Below are 13,883 nucleotides of genomic sequence, written 5' to 3' on the forward strand. Positions count from 1 at the left end.
TAACTCGAGGGCTAGGGTTAAGATAAGGACAACTGAAACTCAACTCAACACTAATATTGTCATTGTCAATTATGTTTTTTTTTGTAATGATCACAATTAAACATTAGTGTACCTAATATGTATGATGTGTGTGACAGTGTCACACTTATACCTTATAGTAAGTAGTAAGTGGTGCTTTGCATACCCCTCCCACACCCCCCAAAAAGGGCTGCTGATTGATGTCGTGTTGGTAGTAAAACATATTCTGGAGGTAGTAAAAAAGGTAGTAAAAGGTAGTAAATTCATCTCTATGATTCCTGCATAAACCCTGGTCAACAACACGCGCTTGCACCCCCTGCTGGTGAGGTCGACTAACAGCAGATGGAGATTATGCTCGGTAATCTACTGCTTTTCCTGCAGCTCCTGGATGTCAACGTTGAATTTACTGTCGAATTTGAACCACTGAATTTGTGGAAGCGAATTTGCAAAGCGAAATAAAATGGACCGAAAACCACCTGTTGAATATTATAGGTTGTATTTTTAATCAGTTTGAATATTTTGGAAGTGAAATATGAAAGGTGAATATGGATTATTGAAATTTTACTAATGAAAATGTGTTTGAAATGTTTTGATTTGAAATATTCACAGCTTAAATATTTAACCATGCTAAATTTCAGCCTATAAAAATACAAGCCCTAAAAATACAATGCATTAAAATACAAGCAGGGTTAATGCAATGCATATTTTTTTCAAGTAGTACAATTCAACAGGCTTTTTGTTTCAAAAACATTTGGGATTATTTTACTTCCATAATAATCAGCATTCTTACTGAGTTAGATGGCAGCATCCAAGCCAGGCCACCCACTTTGTTGTGTGATGGAAAGGGATAACATACTGTAAACAACATTATGATTAAATATTTCAAACATTTACTGTCAGCACAGTTATTTCAGCCTATTGAAAACACTTAACCCCTTCAATCTGCACTATGGATACAGCGGCTTTTCCTCAAGAGGTCACAGTCGGTTTATCATAGTTCATGATAGGACACATCTCTGAGATTAAAAAAAATACTATATGAATTAACTAACATGAACTAACTAATTAAATTAACTAACTAACGAACTAACAATGAGCTACATATTTTCACAGCACTTATTAACATTTGAATGTGTTAGTTAATAAAAATGTTCATGCTAGTTCACAGTGCGAGATATTATTAACAGATACAATATTTGAGTGTTGTTCATTGTTAACTAATGTAGTTAATTGTTAACAAATGAAACCTTGTTGTAAAGTGTTACCAATTATACTTACTCCAATGCCTAGCCATGCATGTCATAAAAACACCTTTTGTGTCTTCTGCCGATCGACAACTTCTGAATCAAATCAATGCCATCTCATTAATTAATAAGAAATCTGGGCCAGTTAATAATGGCTATAGATGTGTATCAATTATTTTTATGAGGAAAGTAAATGCCCTGTGGCTAAATAGTGGCCACTAGAGACATAAATGAGAACCTGTGATTGGCTGATGAGTGGGTGAATGGGGAGTGTGAATAGGAGAGAGGGAATGTTGAAAGGTGTTGGAGATTGTCTTAGGAGTGAGGAAGGTTTGTAGCTAAAACCTGTCTTTTGTCACTGCTATAGGAGAACACATTGGATAATATAATCCAACCACATGAAAGATAGATGGACAATGCTCTCTTTCTTTTCTCTCACTACGCCCATCTTTCATCCGTCCTTTCTCACTTCTCACAGTAGTGTTTAGGAACGAATATCAAATCTGACAGACAAGCGAGAACATAAAAATCCTTTTAGCTTGCTGAAAACTGAAATCTTTCTTCCTCTCTCTCTCTCTCTCTCTCTCTCTCTCTCTCTCTCTCTCTCTCTCTCTCTCTCTCTCTCTCTCTCTCTCTCTCTCTCTCTCTCTGTCTCTGTCACTGAAGTGCTTAAAATGTGTTATCTGTGCTTGACCTGTCTATTCACATGGGGACTTGTTAGGACTTCAAGGCTGACAAGGATGAGATCGCAACTCTTAGCTCAACCGTAATTATGATAAAGCGTTAAATTGTCACAGGTTTTCTATGACAAAGCACTTCACCAAATCACAGCATTACTGTCACAAGTGTCATAACATAACATGAGCTCTTCTGTGACTCAGCGATTTGTATACTTTGATAAGCCTGATGCACTTGGACATTTCATTGTGGATTATGCAAGCATATTGATTCCCGATGTACCTCATATTGTGTTTGTTGTGGTTTGTCCCGTGGCCTCACAATGGAAAGCATAGAGGTCATTGCTGAGCTTCAAGCTGGGTCACAATCAATCTCCAATGAAAGGTTGACATGTTTCATAGCTGCAGAGCATATAATAATATCCGAATGCAACAGTCCAATGAGGCAGTGTTTCCTGCAAAGGACTCAAATTAACAGCCAATTAGAGGTCACAGGGTTGTAGCATTGGTTTTGGGTGGCGAGTGATTCAAGCAGCTTCAGCTGTCTATTTCATGGGGCATGTTATGAAACTAGAAGCGATTTCTCATTAAATTACATCCTGTCAGAATAACAAGAATCGGGATGAGCGTTTTCCCTCTAACAATGCTTTTGCTCTTTGTTTTCTTGGTAATTATACATCTGAGTAAATAAATCAAGTGCCTGTGAGAACAATAAGCCTTGCCTATTAAATTTGCACCCACTAATCGAGTGTGTTTGAAACAAATTGATTTTCCAATTCTCTTTGCAACAGTTTACGTTTCATTTGCCAGTCATTGCATCCAATTGGATCATTATATACCCCTTCTGTATTCGGCATCCAGTTCCTGGTGTAATTGACAGAATTCCAAAGCAGGAATCGGGCACTTTCCAAACAGCTTGAGTACATGTTGTGCTGTAATTGTAATGCTTTTCTTTCTTTTCAACAGCATGCTCAATCGGGTCCTATAAAGCAGTGGCCGGCTCAGTTTCGTGCACTGAGTGCCCAGCTAACAGCAGAACCAGTTCAGAGGGGTCTAAACTTTGCGAGTGTCGGAGTGGCTACTACCGCGCACCCACCGATGCCAACACCACCGCCTGCACAAGTAAGAGAGCAACCAGCTATATGAAAGAAGATAAGACAATGAATAGACAATCCTCATTTATACAAAAAACATTTATTTGAAAAACAGCCTGTCACTGAGGCAGTACCCTTTAAGGGACAACTTTATACCTTATCTACCTCTAAAAGATGTGTATTAGTACCTTAGAGTACCCGTATGTACCCTTGAAGACCTACTATGAAGTTTTTAGGGGTAAGTAAGGTTAAAAAATGTCCTTTTCGGGGTACTGCCCCAGTGGCAATCTGTTGTACCCCTAAATATATATATATTTTTTTTGCTGATTTTTGTTTTCTGGGAGTGTAAGTCAATAAGATGACACTAATAATTTGTCCGAATCTATTTATTTATTCAAAAATACATCATTTAAAAAATGTGCGGGTGAAACATCTGCCCTGATATCATAATGAAGCAAAATGCCATTACAAAAATAACTATATTTTTGAAAAGAAACATTATTTCTTGGGGGTAAAAAATATTTCCACAAAACTGGTTAATTGCTTATCAGTTTGGGAAAAACTTTTGTCTGCCAAACCAAGTCATTTTTCAGATGATTCAGACATGATTTTTTTTATTTGACATTTTTATTAGGCAAGATTCGTGGTACACTGTCATGTGGTGTGACTCCCCCAGAACTTGATATTCATTAATTGATCATTTATTTGTAAATAAATAAATATTTTTACTTTTAGAAAGATCAGAACATCTGTACACGGGGTCTATGCAAAAGGTCTATGCAAAATATATTACTTATGAATACAAAAATAATTTAGTTGAAAATGGTATAAGTTTTTCAGAACCATATCAAACCAATGTGAATACAAAGTACGTTTCTAAAAACATTTAAAAAGATTTCCTTTTCTTTATTGTGGGCAGTCATTTGTCATCAACCCAAATTCCTCAAGTTTAAATTCTGCTCTGGTTTATAGAGGGTAATCATTAGACGGTTCAGCAGCTGGTGAGCACTAACAGTGTTTGTGAATAACTGCAGGTTTTCTTTCTCAGGCCCTCCGTCAGCACCGGTGTCTTTATCATGGGAGTATGAGAGTTCAGAGGGTGGGGTTTCGTTGCGCTGGAGACCTCCCACGGACATGGGGGGTCGGAGTGAAGTGTGGTATGGGGTGGTGTGCCGAATCTGCCCGTCTGCCACTAGCACACCACCCAGCATGTGCTCCTGGTGTGGAGAGACTGTCACTTTTTCCCCTTCTCAAACTGGCTTAAAACAGACAAGGGTCACCCTCAAAAACCTGCTCACTAGGGTCACCTACCTCATACAGGTACTTACATACAGCACTTTGTTCATATAGAGCCAGAGCCTATAGAATTCTGAGGAGTCTCATTCTGGAAGTACAGTAGAGACAAGCAGGAATCAAATTTTGGAATGTTTTCTGGATTGACTTGCGCCATCAGTTGGATTTCATAGTGAACATCATACTTACTTACTGATTAACCCTCTGCACCTCTTCGTTTAGGGGTCACACTTGGCTCCTTCTCGGTCAAAAGTGACGAAGCCTTGAAAAGTAAATTTTTCTGTTCAATAATATTTTTTAATTATTATTTAGAATTTTGAGAGGATTTTATGATACTATGCAATATTTATAACATTTTTATGAGCTATTTTTCCATTAGAATATTTTTTTTTCAATAAATGCAAAATTTCACATTAATATACAATGAAGGCCTTTAAAATATTTTTTTTTTAAGTGATAACTTAGGTAATAAAATCTTGTCGTGTAACCACCTGTATAGCTCCCTATATAAATATACAGAGAGGCTTTTGGATTCCCATTGGGTTTTTTTAGAAATAATTTCTATTATCTATTATTAAAGTTTTGCATTTAGATATATATTTAGACATTGTAATGTCTACTTTTTGTCTTTTTAGATATTGTCTAGGTTTAGATATTTTTTGTTAGATAAGTATCAGTTTTTGCATTATGTTTACAATCAAACATTAAAATTTTGTTAGAAAGAGAACACATGGAAAGCATTTTTGTTTCTCAGTATTTGATCAGTAAAAAATCGAACAAAATAAGGAATAATTTGGTTAATGCAGTTTTTTCTGTGGCTGATTGTAGTTTGTTCCACCAAAAGATTCTCTGAGTTTTCATATTTGTTCGTATTTCCCATTCATTTCTATGTCGGTCATTTTTGACCACAAAGGAGCAAAGTGTGACTTTTTTTTTTACCCTTTGTGTGTTTTCACAAATGAAGAGGCCAAGAGGGTTAAATGAGAGCATGATATACAGTAGGGGATAATATAGGGGAGACCCAGACAAGTTGTCACAAACTGTTGTTTGATATTTTTTATATTTGATTTAATATTTTTACTGTGTTATGAATCGTGTTAAATCTTTCTTGTGTGCTTTGTCAATGTTTTGCTGTGAACTTCCCCTGCTGCTGATCATTGTTTCTTAAATGAATGGTTTTATAACAATAATAGCATGCATGTTTAATAGTTTGTTTTTCATAGCTAATACCATTCAAAAGTTTGTGGTCAGTGCTTTTTGTTGATGTTTGGCAGGGATGCATTACATTGATCAAAAGTGACAGTAAGAATAAATTAGATTTTCAAATATATTAAAATACAAAATACCTATTTAAATTGTAATAATATTTCACAATATTACTGATTTCACTGTATTTTTAATCAAATAAATACAGCCTTGAAACGTCTTTCAATAAACATTTAAAAATCGCACCAACCTCAAACTTTTGAATGGTAGTACATGTTCCTATACCGAAATTGTAAAGACAGAGTATAAGTGTCTTTATAAGTATAACATTATTATGCCTTAATGCTGCTTATGTGCATGTAAGAGCTTTGTTGCAGTGAGCTGTGTATGATTTGACAGGTTCAAGCAATAAATGAAGTGTCCGCGCTGAGCCCTTTTCCACCTCAGTTCGGCAGCATCAATTTCACCACCAGCCAATCAGGTATGAAGAGCATGTATGCTGGGACCATCCGCAGTACGCGTGCGCACCAAACTGTTTGCACAGTGTATCTATGTCTTACTTCGTCTGTCTCCAACCATCGCTATGTCTAGACATCCTCCACCCCTATCTTTCTGCTTCCTCTCCCCACGGTCAGCTCTTTCCATCTAAAACTCTTTCCCTTCATAATATTTCACCTTCTGCTATCTGGACCCAGGTGGCTTTGGGTCACTATAGGCTGTCATCTCATATAATGGTCAAGAAAGCAGCAAGAGAGACGGAAAGAGATGAAAAATGGAGGGAGGATAATCAATGTGGCAGCCCACAGAAACTTTGGAAACAAACGGTGCAATTCAGATGTCCCTCTCTCGGTCGCTGTCTCTCTCTCTCTTCGTTTTCTATCTTTAGTAGTAATTCAAGCTCAGATGGATTCTGCAGACCTGTATATGATGAGTTTATATAACTTTACCATTATTTAAGCTTTGGGTGCTGCTGATTGAATGGGATTGAGTTACCTTTACAAGCACTTCCACATGACTGATTAACAGACAGAGACATTGGTTGAGACTAAGGGGGTCGGGGGCTGGAACAGGGTGGGAGAGGAGAATGGTTAACTCATGACCTCATTAACACGGATGAGGCTTCAGCAATGTCTAACTAACCGTCAAACACGCACCAAAGCATGATGCAAATGGCTTATTTGGGCCTACATGTTAATCCACGTGTGTATTATCGCTCTATAATGCTCTTTTTCTTTATAATGAGGAAGGCATTGAATATTCATTCAGAGCAGTAGAAAAGTAGGCTTCCTATTGTGAAGGGATGAGCCACCATGTGGTCACTCGTATAATTACATGTTTGTGTCTCAGTGCCTTCTGAGGTTCCCATGCTGCACCAGCTGAGCAGATTTCAAGACTCCATCACGCTGTCCTGGCCTCAGCCTGACCGGCCCAATGGTGACATCCTGGAATACCAGCTCCGATACTACGACAAGGTCATAACTGTTATTTATGCAAAATATTAAAGGAATAGAGCACACACACACACACACACACACGTATATATATATGTGTTTGTGTGTATATAAATGTATGTGTGTGTATATATATATATATATATATATACACACAGACATACACACAGACATGCGCACACACACAGAGAAATATATATAAATATAATAATATGTATATATACACACATGCGATTAATCGTTACTTAAAACTTTTAATTTTGCCTTGGCAACTAACTGAAACAAGTTCAAGTACTAAAATTATTAAAACAAAAATAAATTAAAGCTAAATAGAAATGGCAAAAAGCACATAAAACTGGAAACAAAATGAGTAAATGATTACATAATTTTTTTTTTATTTGGCGAATTATCCCTTTACATCAATATAAAACGTTGTGTATGATGATGTGTAAATAACTTCAGCGAACAGATGGTGCCGTATTGTCACAGAGATGGTGCTTTCTCTCTCTGGCAGGGGTCTGATGAGGACAGCGCTGTGAGCGTCTTCAGTGAAACCAACACAGTGACAGTTGGAGGTCTGATTCCAGGCTCCATCTACGCCTTCCAGATCCGTGCTCGAAATGAGAGAGGCTACGGACCCTACAGCCACACCATTTACTTCAGCACTCTAGCAATGGGTAGGCCAAAAATATAACGCGTTATGTCACACGTAATTTATCATTCTAGCTAGCATATATGCAAGCTTACTCATAAGCTATTAAATTTGCAGTCTCAGTAACAATGGTGTCTTCTAGCTGTGTATTTAGTAAAATTGCCCCTTACAGGATAATTACAGATTATGCTCTTCAGAGTTCATTTCTTTTCATTTTTCAGTCTAAGTATAATAATTTCAGTACAAAAAAATAGATGCAATTTTTCTTTTCTATGGCTTCAGTACGAAATGCTGCTTGTTTAGTAAGCATATGACCTATGCCTAGGTAAATATACAGTAGCTCAGAGATTTCAGATGAACTCCTTTTGACTTATATTATTAATTTAAAGTGCCCCCCAAATTTAAGCAATTGTCAGTAAATATAGCAAATTTTACAACATCCTAACGTTATCATCTGCAAATATTTAAGAACTAATATTTTTTTTTAATTAATACTTTTATTCATCCATTTTAAATTGATTAAAAGTGACTGCAAAGACTTTTATGTTGTAACAAAAGATTTCACATAAATGCTGAAAAAAAATCAGTTTCCACAAAAATATTTTCAGCGTTGAACTTGATAAAAAAAAAAAATGTAAACATCTTTTTGTGTGTGAATATAATAAAATATTATTTTATAAAAAAAAAAATTTTGTATTGCCATTTTTCTCTTTGTAGAGGAACAGTCAAAGCAGATTCAAAATCGCCTGCCCCTTATGATCGGATCAGTAATGGGCGGAGCAGCATTTCTATTGGTTGTGATAGCGATCATCATTGTCTTTGTGTTTCGAAGGTATGTATATCAATACCCTTGATCTCAGCTATTGTGTAATATTTTTTCTATTAGTGCTGTCAAAATCGATTAATCGCGATTAATCGCATCTAACATAAGTTTGTGTTTACATAATATATGTGGGTATATATATCATTAAATTTATGTATATTGTATGTTTGTGTGTGTATATACTATACACACACACATATATATTTATACATTATATATTTATTTCTCACATGTTAGATTAAAAAAGGGCTGTTTATTGCATATAAAATTACAAAAGAACCTAAGTTATTTGGTCTTTTTCCTCTAGGAAAAGGAGAGAGAGCCCTTATAGTGACAGACTTCAGAGATATATGAGCAACAGAGGTGAGAGCTTTATGTCTTGTACCTGTGAACTGCAGTGAAAACTTTGCTTTTTGTTCTCCAACAGTCACTTCATATATATGAATGAAGAGAAAAAACACATTTTCACTTCATCTATTAAAGTGGGGTGTATTCCGACTACTTTGTAATTATTGCTATTATGCAATAACTGTGTTTTAGTCAAGTCTACACCACAAGTGTAGAGTTTGTCAGTCTGAAAACTTGAGCACACTGGCAGCATGTCTGTGACAGAACGGGTCATTAGAAGGGTGAAAACCGGTGTAGTCGGGGCCATACGCACGTATGCGCCGTATACTTAATTTTTGCCCAGGGCTGTTTGCGTATTAAGACTTCTAAGGATCAATATTTGCGTGTACCCACTTGTTTTGTTTTTTTTGCTTCGAAACTCCATAGTCTACTGTCATGTTAGCTTCCCCTTTAACTGTGTGTCCAATGCTGTTGTGTAAACTCGCGATTTTTTGTTGTAATTGGTACATGCCATGCATTAGCACTTCTATCATTCTACCTTTTCCCGCCCATCATCGACTGACGGTGCGTGTTCGCGCTGCAGCGAGAGAACTCCGCTCAACCCCTAAATAACCAAAACCGGCAAGTACTAAATAAATATTTATACCATAGTTAATGGAAACATATAGAATTACGATATTAAATAATTATATACATCGCACACGCCCACTTTCAGAGCTTTTATAAGCACTAAGTTCCCATACGAACTGAAAAGATAATCAGCGCAACATGACTGAAGCCCGGTTTATTTAATTGTGCATGAAAAATTATATGATCAATAAGTTATGACAACGTGTTCTTACATTGCTTTAACTCATCAAAATAGGTTAAGCAATTTTCAACTTTTTTAGTAAGTTAAAAAGATTGAACTAATTTTTATTAAGTCAGTTTCATGTAATTTAAGTTGAATTGACTTAAACAACCAAGTGGATTGTACTTTTTTTTTTACAGTGTCCTCTGAATCTTATCACACCTCAAAAGTGCGATAAGATTTCCGCGAGCCCTTCGTGACATAGATGATAAAATGTGCGACCCATTTGAATTCTATTGAGAATGTAACACTTTAAAACGCTATAGAGAAAGTCAAACATGACTTAGAACAGCCATAAACTAAAAAGACTGATGAAAAGAAGACAAAACATAATCTTGTGCCAACATTTATTAGAAAGCTTTTTAAACTATTTATGATCACCCTTACTAGAATTTATCATGATTTATTGAGGTAAATTTTTACTAACTTGTATAATTTATCATTTCTGGGCCTGATTTAACAGACAGGGTTTAGATTAAGCCAGGATTAGGCCTTAGTTAAATTAAGACATTTAAGTAGCTTTTATAAACGTGCCTTAGAAAAAAACATTACTGCTGTGCATCTTGAGACAAAACAATGACACTGACATTGTAAAATATATCAGTGCAAGTTGCTTTCAGTTAGCAGCTCAAACATGCATTTTAGTCTGGGAGTAGACTTAAGCCTTGTCTGTGAAACCGGGCAATAATCTGTTCAGGGAATAATCTGTTAGGGAATAATACTTAACCACTTTTTTTAGGACTACACCACTGGGTGAAACGGTGTAATGTGGATGTTTTTTCATTCAGGTGGGGTGAAATATTACGTGGATCCCTCCACTTACGAAGACCCCAGTGAGGCAGTCAAAGAATTTGCACGAGAAATCGACCCTGCTCACCTTAAGATCGAAGAGGTCATTGGTGCTGGTTAGTACATGTGTGAAAGTTACTTTTCCAGAGTCAAGATAGCATTAACTTGACATACAGCATATAAATCAGATAAAACAAGCATTATGGATTCTATGGCTTTTATTCATTTTGGTGATATGTTTAAATGTCAGTTTGAAATAGAACAATATAATGACTGGATTTCTCTTTCTAGCTCAGTTTGGGGAGGTGTCCCGTGGCCGGTACAGGCCACTAGGTCGTAGAGAGGTGTTGGTTGCGGTTAAGACTTTGCGTTGGGGAGTAACAGACCATGAGAAGAATGTGTTTCTCAGTGAGGCAGGAGTCCTTGGCCAGTTTGACCACCCCAATGTGCTGAAACTAGAAGGTGTGATCACACGCTCCCCTCCTGAACGTCTTATCACAGAGTTCATGGAGAACGGCCCTCTGGATGCCTTTCTCAGGGTAAGAAGTGACAAGATGTTATATTCAGTTTTTTTTTTTTTTTATATATATAAATGAAATATATTGTTACATTATATTTAAAATATGACAAGATGGAAGTTCAATTATCAAAGAGTTTATGAAGAATGACCCTTAGATGCCTTTCTAAGGGTAAGAAAAAGTGGCATTTTTAGAAGGCAGCTGTCTGTCTCTCTCAGAGAGATGGCGAACGGGAACATGGTTTGTATAACATTAGCAACACATTATTAGCTGTTTGGTGATCTAGTCAAGCAAAAGGCTAATCATATCAATTGCCGTTATGTGTCCGATGTTGTAGAGAGCTATAGATAAAACGCATTACATTCTGATACATCGACTTGTAGACAAGCCTGTATAATTCACTCTTCCACTTCTTCTGAATCAGTTTCTGGTTCAAACATATATGGCTGAATGAAACCAATATTTTCACTTGCCATTGTGTAGCCTTTACTACAGTAATGTTGACAGAGTGGATCAGGTAGTATGAGCTGATCTGATGTGATTGAGTGGAGGTGGAGACTAATTTGCATATTCATAGCTTCACGTATACTAAATTAAGCATGGGTGTAGAGTTCCATTTAAGCTATTTTAAGACATGTAAATTTACACAATAAATTGTTTTCACAGGACTTTTTTTTTTAAATATGTCATTTTAATATAGTTTTAAGAGTTAAAATTATTGACTGCTGGGGAACTTTAAATTAAATTATCACAGAATTTATGGAAAATGGATGCTTTTCTCAGGGTAGGAAAAAAATGACAAGAAAAATTTTATTATACAAAATAATTATACTACTACTAATAATAATATTTTATTCATATAAATTAAATGTATATAAAAATATAATATTATAATATACTAATTAAAAATTACATTAATACGAAATTATGAAAATTACATTAAATCAAAATTTAAAAATGTTACAAATACGATATTATATATTTGTAATTATTTGTAATTTTTTAAAGGAAAATGAGGATCAGTTCAGCGTGTTGCAGCTTGTAGGCATGGTGAGAGGTGTTGGAGCTGGAATGCGCTACCTTTCGGAGCGGAATTTCGTCCATCGTGACCTTGCTGCCCGGAATGTTCTGGTGAATTCGAACCTGGTTTGTAAGGTGTCTGACTTCGGCCTGTCACGTTTAATGAGGGGTCTGGACCACAACATGCCCACCTACACTGCTTCACTGGTGCGTTATGGGAAGATTTCTGTAAATGTGCAATACAAAACAAAATGTTCAAAAGTGTGGATGTGTGGGAATTCCTTTCATTTTCAATTCCTTGCAGTGGTGTGTCTGTTTTTAGGCCTAGACAGCTTTGTTAATTAGCGCTGTCATTGCGTTTGCTCCAATTACTGTCTCTGTCTTTCAGGGGAGTAAGATCCCTGTGCGGTGGACAGCTCCTGAAGCTTTCCAGCATCGTAAATTCAGTTCAGCGAGTGATGTCTGGAGTTTTGGGATACTCATGTGGGAGGTCATGTCATATGGAGAACGTCCGTACTGGGACATGAGCAACCAAGAGGTGAGCATTATAGATTTTACAGTCATGCTTGCTTTACATCCCATGCAGTCACAAAGCAATTATATAAACAAAATGTACACTAGAGGGAGTTATTAGACTGTTTGATGAGCAGTTGCATAAACAACCCACAGTACAGAGTGTGTGTGCAGTTCACTGGTTGGGATTGAAAGTTTTCAGCAGTACTGTGAGCGTGTGACATTAAGCGGAGTTTACAGGCAGCTAGAAATTTCATGACCTCATTCGGTGCGCTTTCACATGTCAACTAAAATACAACATTTAATGACTATTTTTTCAGCTGCTTTAATTCCAGAGGTATTTTTCCCAGTCTTTTTCTTCGTAGGGATTTCAAAGGATTATTCAATAAAGAGCTCTAAGACATGAACTAAGGTGACTAGCACTAAGACTTAAATTTGCAGCAAAAACGTATTTGAATGTTTAAAGGTACTACTTCTCTCTGTTTATGTATATGATGAGTCACGCAGGTACTGGGATACTCTGCAGTGGTTGGCGTCTGGGATTACATGAAGAAGCTGAAAAAACTGAGACAGACTAAATCCAGAACAACTGTGGCAACGTCTCCAGGATGCTTGAAGAAACCTGCCTGAAAAACGTCTCGGGTTACGACTGTAACCCTTGTTCCCTGAGAAGGGAACGAGACACTGCTTCGATGACGATACTTTGGGGAATGCCCCCAGCGTAGCACGTCTGAAGCATGAATGAAACTATTACAATCCTGATTGGCGTTGCGTCATGACATAACATGTGACGGCATACACGGAAGCTACAAAGAGACGCCGGCACTCAACAGAGTTAGCTTTTGCAATGAAGCAAGTCGCTCCCAGGCAGGGGAAGGCGTGGCGAAGAGACGCAGTGTCTCGTTCCCTTCTCAGGGAACAAGGGTTACAGTCGTACAGTCGGGAACTCAAAAAAGCTACCTTGAAGGAAAGGTTCTTGGCCTCAGCCGACTCCAGAGGTTTGAAGGGGGCCTCAACCAGCCCTTCGAGAACCACTTCCAGGTCCCATGTGGGAACTCTGATACGAGCCGCCGGTCTCATCCTCCAAGGGGGGCCAGACCCACAGTTTCCACAGCTCTGGTCGAGGGTGAAATATTGAGCCCTCTGCCTGCATCAGCAAGTCCCTCCTGATGGGAATCTCCCATGGAGGGCCATCCAGGAGCGATATTATGTCTGAGAACCATACTCGGACCGGCCACAATGGGGCTACTAGCAGTAGACAGACACCATTGCAACAGACCCTCTCCAGATTTCTCCCAGGAGCAGAGCGATCAGGGGAAACACGTACAGACGCAGCCTCAGCCACGTCTGCACCATGGCATCCAACCCCAGCGGGGGTGGATGCGTG

General features: G+C 37.4%; 1 protein-coding gene across 2 annotated transcripts in view; it reads left to right on the plus strand.

Moving 5' to 3' along the window:
- ephb6 (eph receptor B6) overlaps positions 1-13,883 on the plus strand; it is a 61,650-nt gene that overhangs the window by 35,679 nt on the left and 12,088 nt on the right. For both annotated transcript variants that reach the window (XM_056269943.1, XM_056269944.1), the window contains exons 6-16: positions 2,906-3,061; positions 4,082-4,353; positions 5,932-6,013; positions 6,880-7,004; positions 7,498-7,660; positions 8,353-8,467; positions 8,766-8,821; positions 10,445-10,561; positions 10,737-10,984; positions 11,972-12,190; positions 12,372-12,521. In XM_056269943.1, coding sequence (XP_056125918.1) covers positions 2,906-3,061; positions 4,082-4,353; positions 5,932-6,013; positions 6,880-7,004; positions 7,498-7,660; positions 8,353-8,467; positions 8,766-8,821; positions 10,445-10,561; positions 10,737-10,984; positions 11,972-12,190; positions 12,372-12,521 — 1,703 coding nt within the window. The remainder of the gene's footprint in view (positions 1-2,905; positions 3,062-4,081; positions 4,354-5,931; positions 6,014-6,879; positions 7,005-7,497; positions 7,661-8,352; positions 8,468-8,765; positions 8,822-10,444; positions 10,562-10,736; positions 10,985-11,971; positions 12,191-12,371; positions 12,522-13,883) is intronic.

The sequence above is a fragment of the Rhinichthys klamathensis genome, unplaced genomic scaffold (assembly GCF_029890125.1).
Source record: "Rhinichthys klamathensis goyatoka isolate OS25496 unplaced genomic scaffold, OSU_Roscu_1.1 h1tg000295l_1, whole genome shotgun sequence".
Classification (NCBI taxonomy): Eukaryota; Metazoa; Chordata; class Actinopteri; order Cypriniformes; family Leuciscidae; genus Rhinichthys; species Rhinichthys klamathensis.